The 14,448-nt window shown below is 46.1% G+C and overlaps 1 protein-coding gene across 1 annotated transcript; it reads right to left on the bottom strand.

The window, feature by feature from the left end:
• Positions 1 to 876: 876 nt before the first annotated feature.
• Positions 877 to 3,815, bottom strand: LOC123447921. Its single transcript, XM_045124645.1, has 2 exons — positions 2,587 to 3,815; positions 877 to 1,364 (listed from the first exon to the last, which is right to left on the bottom strand). Exons 1-2 carry the CDS (start codon positions 3,707 to 3,709, stop codon positions 1,327 to 1,329), a joined length of 1,161 nt encoding a protein of 386 aa, XP_044980580.1. The 5' UTR covers positions 3,710 to 3,815; the 3' UTR covers positions 877 to 1,326.
• Positions 3,816 to 14,448: the final 10,633 nt, after the last annotated feature.

Here is a 14,448-nt window from a genome sequence, read left to right as displayed (position 1 = left end):
CAGGGAATAATGGCAACGCGCATCCACACTAAAACCCAGGGAATAATGGCAACATCAAACGGTCACGGCCATCGCTCTGAATTCACAAGAGAAGGCCCCCCCCCGGATGGAAGAAAAGAACCAACACAATGAGGCTGCCCGCATGTTGGGCAATTTAGCAAGAACGCAACCAGTGCACTTTCCACAAGACATCACCAAGTATGAGAGCACATCATAAACAGAATCACAAACTGCACGGAACAGTGGAGGCTATGCTGCCCGCATGTTGGGCAATTTGGCAAAAACGCAAGCAGTGCACTTTTCACAAGAAATCACCAAGTATCAGAGACATCATAAACAGAATCACAAACTGCATGAAACAATGAAGGCTGGCAGGAGCCAGATGCATAACGAGCCCCTTCGGGGAACCACGTGAGATATCGATCTTGTATTTTCTATGGGGGAGGAATTGACGAGACACCGACCTTGTATTTCCTATGCGGGAGGAATTGACCGAGCTGTGGTCAGCCAACCCGGATCCTAGGATCATCATCCCACTTTGTATTTCCCATTGCTTTCTGCTATCAATGAAACTGCCAGCAATTGCTGGAACTTTCAAAAAGAAAAATTAGAGCTCACCATGTTCGTGTAGGTGCTCAGTAATCAGCACGACTCACAACACATTACAGAGTATTATGAATTTCTCTTTATCAAAGAACAGAGTAAAGGAATCAACGATTAGGCATTGTAACATAACAGTGAAAGTGGGAAGGAAGAAACATGAACTCCAGGTTACTTGGGCCCATATTTATAAAACCAGAGGAGAAAACAAGGCTGCTTCTTATGACAGTATAACATTCCTACAGAAGACAAACATTCTTCATGGCAAGAGACCAATACTGAATGACACTTTTTTTTTCTTTCAGAAATTGGAAGCCCACATAAGTTCAGTTTATATGGCAGATTCAGGCATTTAACCAAAAAGTAATTCAAATATGTCAGCCCGACATATCCAACAGAAGTACAGCTTTGTGGTCGACATAATCAGGGCTAATTCACGGCATAAACACAAATTGAACATGATGACTTGCACCACTCCTACTCAAACTGCTCAACAGATAAGAAGGCAACATAGTAAACTGAAATACAAGTCTCTGGTCTGACCGGTTGCATGATCAGGGTGAATTGAACAAGAACAACCAAACTTGCAATCATCATGCTTAGTTACGGCTAAAGAAAGCAGACCAACTTGATAGTAGTAGCTCCAAAAAAAGGCAACAGCAGTACACTCCGGACGATGGTTGTGTCCATTATGCATCGTACCACTGCTGCGCGGCACATCAGCGATCAGTTAGTCCTTGCTAGCGACAACAACCTGCCACGATCTGTAAACATTCCAAGAACAAACTCATAAGCAACTTAAGAATTAATTATTTGCTGTGCCATGTACTTGTTGTGTTTTCAAAAGATTACAGGAATGGATTTCAGATATCAACTTCAGCTATGCCAGAAAGTAACATACAGTTTTTCAAGAATTCGAAAGCAAGGCAACAAGACAATATCATATCAACATATTTATTCAATTATTTAGCAATCTCCATTTTATCCTAGAAGCAAGTTCATGCTTCACCCTCTACTTGACCAATAAACGGCTCTAGCGAAAAGAAGGAAACAATTTTATGAGTGGTACATTTTATTTTAGGACAGCATACCTTGAGTCCTTGGCAATACCTTTCCATGTTTGCAATACAAGTGTAAAACATTTGAGTTACACGGCTGTTAAACTAAAATCGGTTATTTACAGTTGATTTACAGATGGTAAATGTTTTATGGTGAGACTAAATGACAACTTGGATCTCTGTATCTCCAATTGTAAGTCCAAAACGTCTGATAATGGTACTTAGCCCTTTTGAAGACGATACCAACACTGAACATCATATTCAAGTAAAGAGAAACAACATAGACTACACTTAAATTTAGTTCCAAGTAGCCAAACCAAGCACTATCCAAGCATAAACTAAGATATGCCTGACACATTGAAAACTTTTCAAGACGACCAGGATAATTTCGACATAGAAACGCAGACAATCGATTATAGGACTTGCACTATCTGTATGTAAACCACTGAACATAAAGGAAAATACTCAGAGATCAGTTAGTCATAACAATAACAATGTGCCATGATCTGAAAAGATAACATACACAAAACTAATAACCAACAGTTCAACTCAGTATTTCACTTCGGTGAGGTATGTGCTGGTACTAATTCTGAAGGTTACAAGACCGTCTGATGTGAAAAAGATCTACAGTTATGCTAGAAAACAGAAGAGATTACAAAAAGAAAATCTGAAGCAAGGTTGCAGGATAATACAAGACCATGAAGTTTGAGTGTGCATTTAGCAATAGTACTGATGCATATCATGGCCCTTAACAACTAGAATATGAAAGAAAAATTACATGCTGTTTCCCCGTGCCACATATTCATTTTTCACTAGCATTAACAAAAATGTACCGATAATTGTCGAAGAACCAGAACCAACTATCTAAGCGAACATACAGAAGCTGTCCAGATAATACATGACCACCATGCAAGGGCCAGTATGATACCTGGAGTGTAGAAGCTCATGTAGGGCAGGACGCTAAAGTATTCCCCAGACTCGCCAACCTTCTTAAGCTGCCCAGAACTGAGCTTGATCATAAATAAGCCAACACATGTGCTAATGAAAATGACACCCACACCCTCCGCAAAGCCGGCCACAAATGGTTTGTCATCAGGAGGATTGGCAACAGGAATTGTTTTCTCCAGCTCGAGGACCCTGTATTGTACCCAATCAGCAGCTTCTTCTGTATCCACCTTCCTTGACCACATATAAAGACTGGAGCCCCGTATGCAGGCAAAGCCAAGTGAACTGTTCTCCATGGCCATGAGGGCAACGTCGTACACGTCCTCTGCCGGTGGCTCAATCATGGATAAGCAATTCTTGCCCAAGTCATACTTGACGATTGGATTACCCCACCGAACTGTGAAGTAGACTGCATCTCCAACAAGGGTGCCTCGCCTAGGCTGGAGATAGGGTATGTAGTATGCTCTATCTGCAAGCCCCTCTCGCATATGCTGGGCATAGACTTCACAGCTCTTGTCAAGACACACAGGCTCGCTCCACACACCCGTCTCTGATGAGTAGACGCTCGCAAATATGGTATCTTTGTAGTCGTGGGTGGCCGCGAAGACCACGCGGAAGGGGCCGCCGTGGCAGTCGAGGTGGTCGCAGCCGTCGGCGGCACAGAGCACCACCGCAGACTCGATCAGCCAATCGATGTCCGGCGATGGCACGCCGTGGCGCTCGCCCGTGACGGGATCCCAGACGAGGTAGGCCTTGTCATCCGTCCTCATATACATGAGGACGCGGCCGTGGCGGCAGTCGAGGGCGCGCTCCCAGGGCTCGCCGTTGCCCGGGTGGGGGAAGTCCGGCATCGATGTGGTAGAGGCGAAGCGGCGCTCGGGGCGTCCTTGGAGGACCTGGAGCCTGTGGAGGAGGCCGAGGAGGGGAGGGGTGCCGTGGGAGGTGCGGTAGCGGCGGAGGAAGCCGGGGTCGCAGAGGATGCGGAGCCACGTCTTGCAGACGAGGGCGGCGCGGAAGAGGTGCTCGGGCTCATCCGGCGGGAGGCGGAGGAGGATCTCGTCGATGACGTCGTCGATCAGCGGTGGGGGCGGGAGTGACGGCGCCATGGTGGACGACTGGACGGCGGAGCGGAGCGGAAGCGAGGGTTTTGGGTGGGGATTGGGGGAGAGTCTTCGAAATGAGGATTGGGGAAAAGTCGGAGAGGCAGGGGCAGGCGCACACTCTTCTTCCTGCGCGGCTGGGTTCGACCAGAACCGGCTTCACGGCATGAGTTTTCTTTTTAAACACAAGTCACCGTACAAACGCACGTACGTCCTATATGTCTATATGTCTTCAGAAGACTGAGTCGACATATCATTTTAAAATTTACAAAGTTATTATAGGCACCTTATCATCAACGAAAATATCTTCTTCCATTAAATATGCATCGCCGTAAATCCTAAAATAAATCCAGCAAATATAATGCAAGCATGCAATCACAGGCTCGTTCGCTTGAGCGTATGAATTGTCCCATTATGATTCGTATCTACATCCCCGTCTGTAGACACGTCCGTATTAAATAATCTCTTTCACAATCATATATACTTATTGGACATGCTATAATACTCAAATAATGTCATGACACCAAGCGGTGCATTACTGAGAATTAATTTGCATGAACTAAAACCTGATAGTCTTGAAGTTCTTGCATAGCCAGGGCTACTAGACATGGTTTCATCCCAAGTACCCCCTAGTAAAAACACTTTTTTCTAGCCCCAAGTTTTATGTTGCAAACTTAAACACAGATGAAAACCCACCTACACTGTCTCATATGAGACCAAACTCCTCCATCACTCTCCTGCACGCATGCCTTGCATGCCAGACATCTTTGGCCGACCATAATTATGATGTGGAGATAAGTGGGCGTGGTGACCACTCCGCTGACATTCAGAAACGTTGCTCTGTCGCGTTCACTTGTTCTGTAGCTCGTGGCAGGATGCCGCAGGTTGCCCATGCGCGCCACAAAGCCTCCCTCAACCTCCCACACTCCTCCCCGATGCCAAGAAGCTACCAAGACGGCTATAGCACGCGTGCTCCCCGCGCTAGAGCGCATCCGGCGACCACCCGAGGCTCTTCGTGCCGCCCCTATTTCTACCTTCCTTCAAGCGCACCCTCGCGCCCTAGGCCACCCCTCTCACTCCCAGGGACACCCTGACAAAGCCCCTTGAGCCCCAAAGCTCAGCATCCTCCTCATGGCCGCCATGGCTCCGCCTCGGGACACACTTGAATTTTTTTAGGTGGACACGAAGTGTGCTGATGGACGCCTCCGCCCAAGGAAAGCGTACTTCCCTAGGTATGCCTTCCCTGTTGCCTCTGTCTTGCCCGACCAAGCTACTGGGCTGGTCCACTGCCTATCCAGCCCAGAGAGCGCAGTTTAATCATTTTTGGTATAACTCCTTTCAATTTTTCAAAGACTATATAGATCATAGAAAATTCATCTCTACTCTAAATTTGATGATCAAAATTCCTACTGGATTCTAAAACCACTATCCAAAGATGTGCTTTGCACATTTTTACAAAAATATTTTCTGTGGTATTCAAATTCAAACTTGAATTTGAATCATTCAAAAGTCCTCCTTTGAAAATCCCTAGAGGGTCCAAATCAACTCCAAATGGAGTGATTCAAATTTCTAGAGAATCCAAATATCATGCACTATTTTTCCAGCCTTAGTCAACATTTTTCTGTGCATTATTTCTGTTGCACCAAATAAATAGCCACTTTTTACCATCTATTACATATTAGAAAATCCATAGTAAATTCATACCAACTCCAAATCCCATGAGACTACTTCCAAAAGTCTACTAAAATCATGCCCTATCAGATGGATGCATCCACTCATTTTTATGAAAAAAATTATGTACACTTCTTGTGGGGCAGTATACCTCCATTTCCGCCATTCAAAAATCTCTGGTGATCCAAATCTCTTAGAACATGCTTTAAAACTTTTTTGTTATGACCAAAGATGTCCAAGAAAATAAAACTCCTATTTTTAGAGCGCTTTTGTTTCCTTCTTGATGTGTGGCCTATCGTGATTATTCTCGACGATAGTTGACAAAGTAGATGGAGTGCTCGGAGTGGACTAGAAGCTCGTGAAGACCCTAGAGCCTTTGTTGAGCAAGGCAAGCAGCTCTTTGACCATGTCTAAGAAACTACTTTTATGCATGTCAAATAGCACTTCGTTTCGATGCTTTGAATCATGTTGAATCAGTGACCACCTTGGTGGGTTGTTTCTGATAACTCCTCTTTGATACTTGCAATTGGGCATATGACCCTACCTTCCTATGAGGGTTGTGCGGGTGGGAAGTAGTTAGGTTGCTAGTGGTTGCTATGCAAATGGGATGGGATCATGCATGGTGACGGTGAGAGAAGATGATTTCCAATGTTTTACGAAAACCACGTCGGGTGCCACTAATGCGCGAGGGAGATGTGTTGAGCTAGGTAACCACTTGATAAAGAAGTGGTGTACCGAGGCCAGTTGTGTGAGTGGTTTCTAAAAATCCGGATTAGATTTAAGATTTGATGACCTTCCCGACCTTACATGTACAACCACAATACCCCTTATGGGACGTGGCTTTGCTGATTACTATGGTCGGTGCTAGTAGAGAGCCCACATTACTAGTGGTGGGAGTGACATGGTCACTCTCGAGACGGGGTCGTGCCAAGAAAGGGCGACCATGAGCTGTTTTCATAGACATCGGGCACACCGTTGCGTGCCCTCGTGGGTGATACGTGGGATGTACATCGCGAGGGATTGTCACCAACGAGTAGTCTCTTTTCTAGTATCGTCATGGGAAAGGCGATGTTCAGGTACTTACCTCGGGTATGAGAAATGTCGCGAGTCGTGTTCTGACACAGAACTTTCCCGAGTCTTGTGGGTAAAGTGTGCAACCTCTGCAGAGTGTAAAACTATTCGAATAGCCGTCTCCATGGTCAAGGACAGTTGGGTGGTGATGCTTAACCTATGTCCAGTTGTTTTCGCATAAACCAAGTGTGCATGTGTGTGTGAGAAAGATGGCAGTAAGATTCATAAGCTAGGTTAGACGACTTGGCATGATGGGTGAACATGGGATATTCGACCCTTTGTTGGTGTGGATATCTGTAACCTATTCATACGGATATCGTTTACCTCTTGATGCATGCTCTTACAAGCTGATTGATCATGACTTTGCACTCAAAATTAGCCTTTTGCAAATTAGCTACTTAGTGCTATATCATGCATTGTTGTTGCCTCGTTCCAAACATGGGTTTCTTGCGAGTACACTCAAAGTACTCATTGGCTTGCCACTGGTTATTTCATTGACTAGGTAAGAGAGAACAGGAGATGGTAAATAGTACCTTGTTGACATTCCTGCGAGGTAGGATGCTTCCCAGTCAGAATGCCTATAGGATTAAGGTAGATGGCATGGGTTCACGCTATCCTTGAAGATTTCTGTTGCAATGTATATGAAGACTTGGCCATAAGGGCCATATCCAAGTTAAACGGTACGTAATGGATGTAAGACTCTTGTTATTTGGCTTCTATGTGTTCAGTGAGCATTGATATTTGGGAGCACTGCACACGTGAATTCGGTGATCATGTGACGCCCTCGGTTTAATCGTACGCTAATCATACACGTAAATGCGTACGATCAAACCCAAGGACTCACGGGAAGATATCACAACACGACTCTAGACACAAATAAAATAACATCAGCTTCATATTACAAGCCAGGGGCCTCGAGGGCTAGAATACGGAAGCTCAACAAACACACGAGTCAGCGGAAGCAACAAATATCTGAGTACATACATAAAACATGGGGTGCCTTAGAGAAGGCTAGCACAAAAGATACAATGATCGAACGAGGCGAGGCCTCCTGCCTGGGAACCGCCTAACTACTCCTGATCATCAGCGGCCTCCACGTAGTAGTAGGCACCGTCAGGGAAGCAGTCGTCGTTGACGGGGGCCTCCATCTCCTGGACTCCATCATCTGGTCGCAGCAAACGGATCAAGGGGACAAGCGGGGAGCAAAGCAGCGGTGAGTACTCATCCAAAGTACTCACAAGTCTTACATCAGAACCATTCTAAGTATGCATCAGTATGAAAGGAGGGGGTGTTTATATGTGGACTGACTGCAGCAATGCAAGAATAGAGAGAAGGCCTAGTCCTATTGAAGACTAGCATCTTCAGGGTCCTGGAGCAACAGACGAGAGTAGAACAGGGGTAAAACATTAATAGTCATATTGTTGCAACATTATTAAAGTGAGGTCACGCCCAAAGATCCTCCCTCGACTCCCTGCAAGGAAGCAATCCCGAGGCAAACTAATTCTAGTTAAGTACCAATTGTAGTTGTATAAGATCAGGGCACAACTCCAAGTCATCCTGTAACCGTGGACACAGCTATTCGAATAGTTAATTTTCATCCTTGCACGGGTGCACCACATGTCCCGTCACGCTCGATAACACTCTGGCCGGACACACTTTTCTGGGTCCTGCCTGGCCACGGAATATCGACACGTCGCAGCCCCACCTAAGACTAATTAGAGAGGCCAGCCCGCCGGTCTAACTCCTAAGCACAAAGGGTTCGTGGGCCCAGTTCCCCTTCGCGCTCCTGCGTGTGGCGTGGGCGGCCGACGTCAGTCCTAGCATCCCTTAATCACAAGCGTAATGCATCTCGGGACCACTCGGGCGCGCGCCGCTACATTGCTGACATCTGAAAAAGCTTCGGCTGATATCGCGACGCCGAGTACCCATAATTCTTCCCGCGTAGCCGGTTACTGCGAAAAGGTCTCCAACCAACCCAGATCAAATACCCAAATCCATTAACATTTTAATTAGGCCATCAAGACAATCTCGCGGGAATCCACCCGACTAACATCTAATCACCAATGATCCCAGTAACATGGTCGAGTAACTGTGTGGTTGTAACATCGGGGGGAATCCGAGGTATCACCCTCGTTGGATTCCGAACGATGTATCCGTCAAGGTGGGCTTAGAGGAATCACCCTCGGGTGTCCCACACTTGAGGGGTTGCACGACAAAGGCATCGTCGGGAATGGTAAAAGAGGAATCACCCTCGATAACCACGACCGACTAGCTATACTACAGAGATATCATCAGGAGTACTTATCGAGGTTTCACCCTCGGTACCCGATAGTATCTCTGTTGTGTCGTACAACTAAGGGGGGTGTATGTGATGTGTCAGGTCTGGCTCGTCGATCAGGGATCAAGATTTGAAATCAAGCGGGGCAACTGAACTACGGGGTCAGAGGGGATGACTGCTCCACCTATACTAAGCAGATTTAAAGTACAGGACTGAAAGTAGCAGTTCATCAAAGATAGGATATGCATCAGATATAGGAGCTAACTACAACAGTAGCAAAATACTAATGCAAGGAGTAGGAAGAAAGACATAGGCGATATAGGAATGATCAAGGAGGGTTTGCTTGCCTTGCTGCTCTGCGGCAAAGGACTGATCAGCAGGGTCGTAGATGTACCCGGTAGCAGCGTCACTCTCGGGGTATACCGGTAAGAAGAGGGGCAAGAAACAATAAATAATAGCAACGGTGCAACACAATGCTTGACATGGCAAGATGCAGGCTAGACATGAGCTAACGCAGCAACATCCGTCATAGACGGGTCGGAAGAATATCTGACGATATTTTTCGGGTCTCGGGCTACTATCGGTCAGACTGGAAACAATGGAAATGTTCCATGTTTGCTATGCTAGGGATGCGTGACACACGAATGGACCGTGTATCCGGGTTCGTCTCATTCTGCTGATCAACTTTCATGTTGAAAATATTTTGATCTGACTTACGGATTATTTTATATTAATTTTTTATTTTTTATTCAATAATTAGGAATTAAAAACATATTTAATTAAAAGCAATTATGACATCGGCATGATGTCATGCTGACATCAACAGTTGACTGGTCAACTGACTAGTGGGTCCTCAACGTCATAGGCACAAGTTTTAATTAAGATTAAATATTAATTAATCAGTTTACTTTAGTGGGGGACCCACGTGTGATACTCTAATTATTCTACTTATACAATTAATTAATTAAATAATATATCTATTTATTTATTTAATAAAAACATTATTTTTATTTTTGTATTTTAATTTTCACTTTTACTCAAAAGAGGGTGTGGGGCCTCCGTGTCATAGACAACGTGGTGCATTGGCCCCACGGGTAAGTGGCTTTAGGTCAAATACACATTTTTACTCACAGATACATAACCAAACAATTAACGTATTCTCCATATACCTATATACGCAAATACATACATTGTGCATCTCATACATACAAAATATGTACGACATTTATACATACATACATACGCAATACAACATTTATTTTTATTATTTCTTTCTCACATCTCACCACTCCAACCTCTGTGTTAACACAGACTTTCAACATCACAGAGAGAGGGACACATCTCCACGATCACCTACACGAACCTAACGACGTCGGATCGGAACGCCGTTTGCCGGAACGGAACCGGGACGACGCGAGGAAGGAGATGGTGGGAGGAGCCCGAGGAGGGCCTCACCGATGTTGACGAGAGGGTCCGGTGAAGCCGGAGTTCTCGTGGGGCGAAGGTGACGGCGAGGACGAGGACGATGCAGTGACGGTGGTGACGCGGTTCCGGCGAGGACGGTCGTTGCCGGAGAGGCCTCCCGGAGGTGGCCAACCGACGTGACGAGGAGGAGGGGTCTCCCTGCCCGGTCCCTCCTGGACCGAGCGGGAGGAAGGGGCCGACGGGGGGGGGGGGATCCGGGAGACGAGGGGACCGAGGAGAGGGTTGGTCGGCGGGGCTCCTGGGGGCTGGGAGGCGAGGTAGGTCGCCGGCGAGATGGGAGGGAGAGGGAGGTCGACCTGGGTTGGGGCTCGGTGGGATCGGGAGGGGGTGGATCGGGCAGGGGTGTCGGGGGGGTCCGATCTGGGCAGGGACAGGAGGCGTCGGTGGGGTGGGTCGGGGTAACGAGAGGGAGAGGAGCGCTCGGGGGGATCTGTTGGTGGGGTGGGTAGACTACTGAGAGAGAGAGAGAGGAGGGTTGCTCTCGGTGGGGGGGGGGTAGGTGCGGGAAGCCTCGTCGAGGCTGCACGGGAGGCGTCGGTGGGGTGGGGGGCCGTGGGGGGGGGTCGCTGGGGGTCTCGTGACCGAGAGGAGGGGGGTTGGTGACGGGATCGAGGCGGGTGCCTCTGGCGGCGGCGGTAGCCAGGGAAGCGGGGGAGTGAGGGGGGCGAGCTCGTTAGGGTTTCGCCGCGGTGGGCTTTGGCCTGGCCGGCTGGGCCACTAGGCCGAGACGGGCCATGGGGGTTCTCTTTCTTTTTTTTTTAATTTTTAATTACTTTCTTTTTTATTATTAATTCTAATTCTTTTTATTATTCAATTCTATTTACTTTCTTTTATAATTTACTATATATACTTCTAATTCTTTCCTTTTTTTTTCATTTACTATCTTTCTTTTATTTATTTGATTTAAAGCTCCACTTTTAAATATATTGGGATTATCAATAATTCTAAAAGTGCCCGATTCATTTTTATACTTCACTAGGGAATTTTGATAACTCCCCGACATTTTTACTTTAACAACATAAAATCTTTTCTCGTTCGACTTTAATTTTAAGTTTCAAACTTTTATTCGGTTTCAACCAACACGAGATCATTGATATAATTAACGGTGATGTGGCATCATTAGCGCGGGATCACTGTCGCTCAATTACAATCATCACTGTAGCAAAAGTCGAGGATGTCACAATTCTCCCCTACTAACAAGAATCCTTGTCCCGAGAATTAAGAGGTAGAAGGAAAGAGCCCGAGGTATTCATCACGAAGATGATCCTTGTGTTCCCAAGTGGCTTCATCTTCAGAATGATTTGACCACTGCACCTTAAGGAACTTGGTGACTTTGCGACGAGTTTTACGTTCAGCTTGGTCGAGAATGCGGACCGGATGCTCTTTATAAGATAGGTCTTGTTGCAGCTCAAGCATACCATGATCCAATGCTCGAATAGGATCCTTGAAGCAGCGACGGAGCTGAGAAACATGGAAGACATCGTGAACCTGAGAAAGGTTCGCCGGTAGTTCCAATTGATAAGCCACTCTCCCACGCCTTTCAAGAACATTGAAAGGACCAATATGTCGAGGAGCTAACTTGCCCTTGATCTCGAAACGATGTGCACCTCTCATTGGTGTGACACGAAGATAAGCCTTTTCGCGAGGTTGATAGACCATATCTTGATGATGACGGTCATACTGACTCTTCTGACGAGACTGAGCAACCTTTAGATTCTCATGAATAATGCGGACTTGATCTTCGGCATGTTGAATAATATCCGGACCGAAGAGTGATCGTTCCCCAGTTTCTGACCAATTCAGAGGAGTTCGACACCTTCGTCCATACAATACTTCGAAAGGGGGCATCTTCAGACTAGCTTGATAGCTATTGTTGTAAGAGAACTTGGCATACGGGAGAGATTCCTCCCACTTCTTACCGAAAGAAATGACACAAGCTCGAAGCATGTCCTCGAGTATTTGGTTGACTCTTTCAACTTGTCCCTGGGATTGAGGATGAAATGCAGTGCTGAAGGACAGATGAGTCCCCATAGCCTTCTGAAAACTTTCCCATAATTTTGAAGTGAACAAGCTGCCACGGTCCAAACTGATTATCAACGGAATACTGTGAAGTGAAACAACTCTTGACATATAAAGATCTGCCAGCTAACTAGCATTAATTGTTTCTTTGACGGCCAGGAAATGTGCAACTTTGGACAGTCGATCAATGACGACAACAATAGCATCATTACCTTTCTGAGATCTGGGGAAACCAGTGACAAAGTCCATTTCAACATGGTCCCATTTCCACTCAGGAATAGAGATAGGTTGCAGAGTTCCAGCAGGATTTTGATGTTCTGCTTTGATACGCCGGCATATATCACATTCTGCCACATAGCGTGCAATGTCTTGTTTCATATTGGGCCACCAGAATCTTTGCCGGATGTCTTGGTACATCTTGGTACTACGTGGGTGAATAGACAATGGTGTGTCGTGAGCTTCTTTCATCACCTCTCCGGTCTTCCTGAGATTTTCCTTCTTATTTGGGATGAATAGGCGACCCTTGAAGTACAAGGCGCCATCTTCAGCAACAGTGAAAAAGGTGGGTTTACCCTTCGCAATATAGCTCTTAATCCTGTCGACGTCATCGTCAAAGCCTTGCAGATTCTTTATGGGGCTCACAAGATCTAGTTCAACCACTAGGTTACTAAGGGAACCCTGATTAACAACACGAAGGTTCATCTTTTGACACTCTTCAGGAGGGGAACAAGGTAACCCTGAGGAACAATATGGAGGTTCAGCTTACGGAATTCCTCTTGCAGACGATCGTGAACCTTATTAACCTAGAGGTGGTTGCAGTATGACTTGCGACTCAAGGCATCAACCATTACGTTAGCCTTGCCAGGGGTATATGATATACTACAGTCAAAATCTGCTATATGCTCCATCCATCTTTGTTGACGTAGATTCAGCTCCGGTTGAGTGAACAAGTGCTACTGCAACAAAAGACCTTCCAACGGCGTCAGAAACGTGCTGACGGGAGACTGTTCTTCTCTTGATACTCCTCAGCAACGGCACGAGGAATCCTTCTCCTATGGCTACGGCTTAAGGGACTTCCTAGGCAAATATGCAAAGGATTTCCCCGTGGCCTTGGAGGTTGCGTTGGTGTTCCCCCGAAGAGGAAAGGGTGATGTAGCGCAGCGGTGGTAAGTATTTCCCTCAATTTGAGAACCAAGGTATCGATCCAGTGAAGGAGTATCACAAGTGCGTGCACAAACACAAAAAGCTTGCTTCCAACACTATGAAGGGGTTGTCAATCCCTTATAGATTGTTCGCCAAGTGAGAACTGAAAGCAACAAAGTAACAAAGCAAAGTAAAAGCGAAAGTGGAAACGATAGGTGTGAATAGACCCGGGGGCCGTAGTGTTTACTAGTGGCTTCTCTCATGAAAGCAAGTAGACGGTGGGTGAACAAATTACTGTCGAGCAATTGATAGAACCGCACAAAGTCGTGACGTCATCTATGGCAATGATTATATCTATAGGCATCACGTCCAAAACAAGTAGACCGATACTTTCTGCATCTACTACTATTACTCCACACGTCAACCGCTATCCAGCATGCATATAGTGTATTAAGTCCAAAAGAACAGAGTAACGCCTTAAGCAAGATGACATGATGTAGATGGACAATCTCATATCTACGACAAAGCCCACCTTGTTACCCTTGATGGCAACTACATGATGTGTGCCTTGCTGCCCCTAATGTCACTGGGAAAGGTCACCACACGGTAAGAACCCAAAACCAAGCACTCCGCCGATTGCAAGAATCATAGATCTAGTTGGCCAAACAAAACCCAAGACTCGGAGAGACTTATAAGGATATCAAATCATGCATATAAGAAATCAGCAAAGACTCAAATACATATCATAGATAATCTGATCAGAAATCCACAATTCATCGGATCTTGGCAAACACACCGCCAAAGAGGATTACATCGGATAGATCTCCATGAAGATCATGGAGAACTTTGTATTGAAGATCCAAGAGAGAGAAGAAGCCATCTAGCTACTAACTACGGACCCGTAGGTCTGAAGTGAACTACTCACGAGTCATTGGAGGGGCGATGATGTTGACGCAGAAGCCCTCCAACTCCAAAGTCCCCTCCGGCAGGGCACCGGGAAGGGTCTCCAGATGAGATCTCGCGGAAATGGAAGTTTGCGGCGGCGGAAAAGTATTTTCGTGGATCCCTTGATTTTTTT

The sequence above is a fragment of the Hordeum vulgare genome, chromosome 4H (assembly GCF_904849725.1).
Source record: "Hordeum vulgare subsp. vulgare chromosome 4H, MorexV3_pseudomolecules_assembly, whole genome shotgun sequence".
Taxonomy (NCBI): Eukaryota; Viridiplantae; Streptophyta; class Magnoliopsida; order Poales; family Poaceae; genus Hordeum; species Hordeum vulgare.
This window is presented reverse-complemented; position numbering and strand designations above follow the sequence as displayed.